Here is a 7,718-nt window from a genome sequence, read left to right on the forward strand (position 1 = left end):
CTACAACCACACTGACATGAGGCCAACTTTTAACAAGGAACTGTGAATCGGTTTGGTTTAACCCACGATGTCAGTTTGATGTGGAAGAGAAGTCAGACATTTTGTCTTTGCTGTTTATCAGTGAAAAGAAACTCACAAGTATACAGATTGTATAAAGGAGTGAGTGAGTGACTTTATTTTGATGCCACACTCAGCAATATTCCAGCTAAATGGGGGAGGTCTGCAAATAATTGAGTCTGGACCAGACAATCCAGTGATCAACACCATGAGCATCGTTCTGCGCAATTGGGAGCTGATGACATGTGTCAACCAAGTCAGCAATCCTTACCACCCAATACTGTTAGTTGCCTTTTATGGCAAGCATAGGTTGCTGAAGGCCTATTCTACCCCAGACCTCCATGGGTGTTGTATAAAGGAAGGGTCATAATCTGATGACATCTAAAACTCATGATCAGTTGCTGATGGCATAATTGACGATTAGTTCTTTGTTTCCTGAATTGCCACACTTGGCTCTTTTGGCCACCAAACTAACATCAGAAGGAGTACTCACTGGCATACCAACAACCTTCCACCCATGAAGATCTGGGTTATAACTGGTATTTGGTAACTGATGCTTGTTGGAAGATAAAGCTAACAGGATCAGGGGCTCTTTTCATGAAGCAAGCTTTACTAAGGTTAACCTTAACTCTCATTCTTTAACACTGCACTAACATTACCTCAGTGACTTACGATCACCTTAATGCTTTGTGAAAGGATGCCCAGGTGGCCAGGCTTGCTGACATGGATGACACATTGTATCTCAATTACATAGGTTGATGCTCATGCTATTGGATTGTCTTCCACCATATAGCTGGAGTATTGATGAGTGATGCTTTTAAAACAACCAAACTTCAACAAAACTTACAATCACTGACAGAAAATTGTGCATATTGGTGTATGTACCATCTTTTATATATACAGAACTGTTCTTAAGCTTCAGATCACTGTGTGTTATGTCACAAGCATGCCTGGCTTGAAAAATGCACACACATTCACAATGATATCCTTATATGGTCCCAGAAATATACATAGCAGGAAATCTGTATTACAAGAAATTGTTTAGTACAATAATCTACACATTTAGAGAATATCTTCATCCAGTTTGAACTTGTATCCTCAGTTTGGATGGATGAAGACACCATCTGATACAGGTAATTCAAAGAGCAGGACAGACTGAAATCAGTTTACTTCTTCTGTACAGTGGATACATTCCATACATTGTGTAACTCATCATATTCTTAAAATAAACAAAACATGTCAAGACATTTTCCTAAAACCACTAGAAACTAAACATGTCATAATAAAATACCGAACTCAGGAAAAGCAATACTTAAGCAAGATTATCATGGTTAAGATGGGCAGAGATTTGGCAGAAAAATCAATCGTAAACATTTAATAGATCACATAGTTCATATATAGCATTAAATAGATTAACTTCATGCTCATATCATTTCTATAAAGTACATACTCAGAATGACTGATTTTAGTTTTAATCAATACATCAACATATTGATACTAACATTTCCAATCAATGTTGCTGCGGAAATTCTGGTGTAGAATTTGTCCCCAGAAGCCCACAATAGTCTCCTGTTAGAGTGGAACAGATAACCACAAGTTGGTTGGTCAGATGTGGCGTCACTGAATATTGTGTGTCATCATACCCTGATGCAGGCGACTAGTGCTGAAGATTTCAATATAAAGCTGTGATATTACTGGAATAATGCTGGAGCTGTAACATCCATTCATGCGCTGGTTTGGGATTGATTACCTATTTGGTCAGGATAAACACGCAGTAGTAGTGATCACTCAATCACACACACCGTCTCTTAAATATCGTCCAAGCTGATCATCATGATTTCTCAAGCAGCTCACTCTTGTAATTGGTGAAACAGCGAAACTCATTCTGCAGAGCATTGGAATGTCTTGGTTGGAAGACACACACCTCCAAATCAAGCAGTTTCTTTGCAGCCTTCTCCATGACAGCACCTGCAAATACAAAAATCATCAATAAAAATACAGAAATCAGTGCCTGCAAACACACAAACCATTTCAGTGCTTGCAGGCACATAAACCATGTCCGTGCCTGCAAATCTGTGTCTACAAAGAAACAAACCATCAGAGTGAATGAAAACTGACAAATCACTTCAGTGCCTGCAAACACCCAAAGCAATGCCGGCAAATGCACTATTTATCTCTACCTGAAAATTCACAAACCATCTCTGTGCCTGGAAACACACAGATAGCTCAGAGACTAAAGTGCACTAAACTCACCTGTACAGAGAATTATCTTGTCCTTGGCCAGGAATCGGACACTGATTGCAGTCTTACACAGACAATCCTCATTTAGAAATGGAGGATCGACCATCACAATATCAAAACTATTCTTCCAGTCTGCTGGCAGTTTCAATGGTTCCCGATAATCATAAAACTGAAAGTCTTCTCCAAACATCTGGAACCTTTCATCAAACTCCAAACACTTGACAGTGCAGGTGTCTGGACATATGTCCCTCAGCTTCCTGTACAGGGTTGGGGAGCTCACACAGGCAATCCTAGCAGGAACAGACAGGAAACCGTGAGGGAAGTTACTGAGTCAATATCAACCTGCTCCAGGCTAGGGCAGGCCCTGATGTTTGTTATATGTTAGGAATAATTAGACTCAACTGATTGAATGTTATCACACTCCCACAGATAGGTGATCATGCTTTCAGTGACTGATTAGTCTCGCGATGAGAACCCATGTTAGTGAATGTTGAAATAATACACAAGACTGAGTGAGTATGGTTTCATGCCGCTTTAAGCAATATTCCAACATTATCATGGTGGGAAACACCAGACATGGGCTCCACACACACACATGTACCCATGTGGGAAATCAAACATTACTCGACGAGTGAACACTGTATCTACTAGAGTTCCCTACTGACAATAATACACAAAAGGACCAGGATGTTCAAAAAGAGATTATCACTAACCTTTATTAGACACTTAGCCAGAGTTTCATATCAGACAAGGACACAAAGATGCCTGTTAATCACCAAGTTCTCTATCTGATCTATCACTAATCATAATCCATCATCTCGCCATCTCTATTCATCACTCTCAGACTGTCGTCCCTCCATCCAACTTACCTCCCACTACTGCCTGCAACACGCAGTGCCTCATCCGCCAGTCTGGTGGCTGTAGTATCATCATACCAGAACTGACTCAGTTGCTGTGGAGACAAAAATAAGATACTGGATTCAACATCAAATCTACCAAATCAAAGACTTCAAGACTTGTACATTAACCTGCTTATCAAGTTCCATAAACAAGTGAAGTGCCTTTCCTTCCTCACCTGTTCTCCTCCACCATGACTCTAGCATGTTCTCCAGGGTTGTGAAGTACCCTTCCTACCTCGATATCCTGTGGAGTGAGAACCCTAACAAATTCTCCAAAGGTGTGAAGTACCCTTCCTACCTTATTCTCCGCTGTGAAGTACCCATTCTACCCATTTCTCTTATGGAGCTGAGAACCCAGCCAACCCTATTCTCCTGTGGAGTGGAGAATCCAATCTAACCTATTCTGTTGACTAAAGAACTCATCTAAACCTGAAGACGTTAGCCTATGAAGATTTCCTGTAGGGTGAAATTATCTGCCTACCCAGTTTTCCTTTGGGGTGAAGTCCTTGATCTTCCCAGACTGTGCCTCCTGCAGCTTCTTCTCCTCATCTGCCTGCTCCATGTAGAACTCCTGAAGGGCAGCCAGGGCTGCAGCTGACAGCTGAGGTGGGTCATCATCTGAGTCACTCATCGCCACTGATTGTTTGTCAGACTCAAAACACTTACCAAAGTCTCACACTCACAGCCTTAATTGGCTATCTTCATGAGCACCATGTACCAGCACCTAAGAAAAAAAAACAAACATGAGTGTGTTCAGAGAAAATACAGACATTCCATGGTACTAATACAAGGTTTCAAGCATGGAGCTCATGCCATTGATCCCTGGATTATCTGGTTCAGACCCATTACCCCCTGTCATGGTGCTCCAGACTCCTCATGATGATACCCTCCACGCCTGATAAGATTTCCAAAACAGTAGTTCCCAATATTTTATACAGTTTTGCCTTATGTTTTTATTTTACAAGACATTTGTACAGTGCTGATATCCGGTTCGCCAAGTCAACTGCTCGATGGCACTTTGTTTTTCCCATGATGACTGGATGTCAATCAGAATGGCACGTCATATTTTCAATCTCAACTCCCTCAGGATCATACAATCTTGTCTAACATCTTATTCCTGAAACATTCAGTTCAAGCGTTTGTTGTAACATCACCCCGTACATGATCTTATCAACTACTTCTGATTTCCAGCTAACTTGAATGCTAATCCAGCGAGGCAAAACTACTTTAGAGATCAAAATGTTCTTTCCATTAGGGAGATCATAGCTGAAAATCATCTCTTCTAAAATGTACATGGGAGCACACACTACACTTTCCAAATACTGCAGCATTTGTGCAGCTGCAGCAATGGTGTATAGGGTAAAGAAAGATGACAAGTACAGGTAATTTGGGGATTCCAGTCATCAGAACCAACATGTACATTTAAGGACCTTATCAAGTAGTAAACAGGATTTACATGAACAGTCAGTGTCACGATCAAACACTTCAGCTCCCAGTATGTCGTAATTTGAATACTGGCATTGCACTATATTGAATTACAATCTGTTTGCAAGAACACACCTTTATATTTACCAAAGTCTTTTTGCGTCATTCGAGTTTAAGATGTGATCAGTTAACAAGATCTAAATACAATTTGAAGATGTAAAACTTCTCAACAATCTACAGTACTGTTCATATAACAATGGTAAATGAAGTGTGACCCACTGCTCATATAACAACGGTAAATGAAGAGCAACCCAGCTGGATTCTAATGTACACAAGGTGTCAAGCTTATTATTCAAGTGGGTCGAGAAGTTCAATAGGGAAAGGTAAAAAGATTAATCAAAGCTCTGCCAACACATAAAAATCTATGTTTTTTCGTACTTTCAAATATTGCTGTGAACATTTATTCTGCCACAATTTCATAATTTGAGTGAGTGAGTGCGTTTATTTTAATGCTATACTCAGCAATATAACAGCTATATGGTGGCAGTCTGTAAATAATCGAGTCTGGACCAAACAATTAAGTGATCAACAACATGAACATCAATCTGCGCAACTGGGCAGCGATGACGTGTGTTAACAAAGTCAGCGAGTCTGACCACCCAATCCCATTAGTTGCTGCTTACGACAAGCAGAGTCACCTTTCATGGCAAGTATGGGTTGTTGAAGGCGTATTCTACCTCGGTCTCATAATCTGAAGTCAAAGGAGTGATGTTAACTTGTCAATAGAGATGTGCTCAACACCAAGAGATGCTTGGAAATGTAACATACACAGCAAGTCAACATGTACATCTAATAAAGCCAAATACCTGAAGTGAAACAAAAAGGACCAAGGTTTTATTAAGAGATGCCAAATACAGACACTATGTTTCTTCGTTGTTATATGCAACTCGGGGAATATTCTGTATACAGAAATGAATCCTAGCCAAAGTAAATGTACAGAAACGTACCCGTTACCCTAACACAGTCCACTTTTCTCAAGCCAAAACTGAAACAGGTTTGTGGTGTTGTTCCAGACTGCCTGACTTTGAGCACTTACTGGGCATCAAAAATTGTTTTATTCGCCTTGCATTCTAACGGAATTGAATATGGAACTGATGTATTACAACTAACAGCCGAAGGAAGGTATATTGTTGTTTCTGACAAACATGTATTGCCATGCAGAATTTCCTCAGCGGTTTGACTGGCAGGAATAAAAATATGTGTTCAAGATACCAGTTCAGCACTGATCGCGATGCAGAATGGGATCATCCTAGGGTACAATTCTGTACATTTACTTTGGCAAGGGTACACTTCTTCAACGACCCCTTCAGCCCTATTTTACTATGGGCCTATCAGGCTATATTTGAACATTTTTCAAATTATTTCACGAACTATCTATTTCCACACAAAATGGTTAAAAAATTATATCATCATTGAAATGAATAGTTAATGAACCTCCTCAGCTTGAAAAAACAGATTTTTGGACAAGACTGAAATGCTTTTGTTTATGAAATGTTTCATTAAGAACACAAGTTTGCAAATAATTTCCTTTTGACAACTAACACTGAATACTTATGTCATTAATTTTCAGTGACAATTGTCAAAAACATTATAGACATATATTTAAGTAGCAATTTCCAAACTACTTAATTAGGTGATGAAAATTCTCAAATAGGGTTTGAATGAAAGCCTTAGAACATCAAAACTTGAATGATGTTAATATCCTCATTCGGAAATACACAACTTCAAATATCCCGACATGTAACAGTACAATCAGATTGCACAATTCTGTGAACAAATTACTCAAGAAAAAGACGTATTACAACAGGTGATGTTTACACAGACCAGAGACCACATATTGTCTGTGCACACACGCTTGTCATGCTAGAAATCGGGTAGCACAGTCAAGTAACCTACTTCGCCATGTGGACGGTGAAGCAAAATTGTGGATTTGATAGCGAAACGATATTGAATTACAGCACAAATGTGGATTCGGTTATCGACTGTTGTACGAGGATATGACAGTACACATTGATTACAGCCCCACTCAGTTTAATTATTAGTTAGAAATAAGACATTTATGATTACCTCGAAATTTGGTATTATGTTGCGACAGCTCATGTCGGCTTTTGTTCGCGAGAGACATTTATACACGTATTAAACATAAAGAATAGATCATGTTTCTCAATACCAACTCCCGTGACATAATGTGTTTATTACCTCGCACATTTGAAAACCACTGGTTTTTTATTACTTGATGGAATGATATTTGAAGGGTCAAACAGTTTGTTTTTTCATTTATGAGTAAAGGTGTTACAAAGGTACATTTAATGAGGGATAATCTGAATTAATTAAATCTGTTAGAGTCTCCCTGCTGTAATCACTGATAATACGCGTTCATGAACATGTGGTATTGTGTCACGTGCTCATGTTTGTTTCACATTCATGGGACTGAAAGAACGTGCAATATCTTATGCTATGTCACATTGTCCAAAGCTTATACCTGATCTGTGAAGCAGTTACTATGCTCATGAACGTCTGAGCTGCAGTATATTCATATATGTACACGTGTATTATGTTATTAATATTTAGATTCTTTCGGATCTTTGTGTCAAGTGTATGACCACATGTCATCAACGTGATCACAGAAACATGCCATGTTACGATTTTGGTGGTTAAAGCGTTAGATCGTGCAGCCGAATACGAGCACAATCTACTCGGGTTCAATTCCCAACGAGGGTCAAATGTGTGACTCACACTACTTGTGTACCCATCCGCGATAGTTTTAGAATATTGCTAAAAGCAGCGTTAAACTTCACTCATTAAAATTACTGTCTCAAAGTTAAAAAAAGAGGTAAATTTCGCTCACGGCTCAGAAAATATTCTGCATGAATCAATGAGAAATTTGATGTAGAGTTTTTTTGCAGTCTGATCTGGTTGAAACCGAGTAGTTATGAGATGTGTCATGTTTCACTACAGATACAAGCACACTAGTGAGTGTGTGACTTTCGTTTTACGCCACATTCAGCAATATTCCAGTTATATGGCGGAGGTCTG

General features: G+C 39.3%; 1 protein-coding gene across 2 annotated transcripts; it reads right to left on the reverse strand.

Moving 5' to 3' along the window:
- Positions 1 to 141: 141 nt before the first annotated feature.
- Positions 142 to 6,614, reverse strand: LOC137286277 (EEF1A lysine methyltransferase 1-like). 2 transcript variants are annotated; one of them, XM_067818037.1, is made up of 5 exons: positions 6,507 to 6,614; positions 3,679 to 3,921; positions 3,168 to 3,250; positions 2,311 to 2,588; positions 142 to 2,025 (listed from the first exon to the last, which is right to left on the reverse strand). In XM_067818037.1, exons 2-5 carry the CDS (start codon positions 3,826 to 3,828, stop codon positions 1,889 to 1,891), a joined length of 648 nt encoding a protein of 215 aa, XP_067674138.1. In that variant the 5' UTR covers positions 3,829 to 3,921; positions 6,507 to 6,614; the 3' UTR covers positions 142 to 1,888. The 2 variants fall into 2 exon arrangements, with proteins under 2 accessions (XP_067674138.1, XP_067674139.1); XM_067818038.1 differs by having other exon boundaries at positions 163 to 2,025; positions 6,579 to 6,614.
- Between the last annotated feature and the right edge of the window lie 1,104 nt (positions 6,615 to 7,718).

This window comes from Haliotis asinina, chromosome 6 (genome assembly GCF_037392515.1).
Source record: "Haliotis asinina isolate JCU_RB_2024 chromosome 6, JCU_Hal_asi_v2, whole genome shotgun sequence".
Taxonomy (NCBI): Eukaryota; Metazoa; Mollusca; class Gastropoda; order Lepetellida; family Haliotidae; genus Haliotis; species Haliotis asinina.

What these genes read in the sequence shown, in the direction of transcription:
- LOC137286277 (XM_067818037.1), bottom strand. Translation starts at nt 3,828, where the DNA reads ATGAGTGACTCAGATGATGACCCACCTCAGCTGTCAGCTGCAGCCCTG. An exon ending in GTTGCAGGCAGTAGTGGGAG is followed by an intron (nt 2,589 to 3,167) that starts GTAAGTTGGATG and finishes TGTTCCTGCTAG; the next exon opens with GATTGCCTGTGTGAGCTCCC. An exon ending in CAAGATAATTCTCTGTACAG is followed by an intron (nt 2,026 to 2,310) that starts GTGAGTTTAGTG and finishes TTGTATTTGCAG; the next exon opens with GTGCTGTCATGGAGAAGGCT.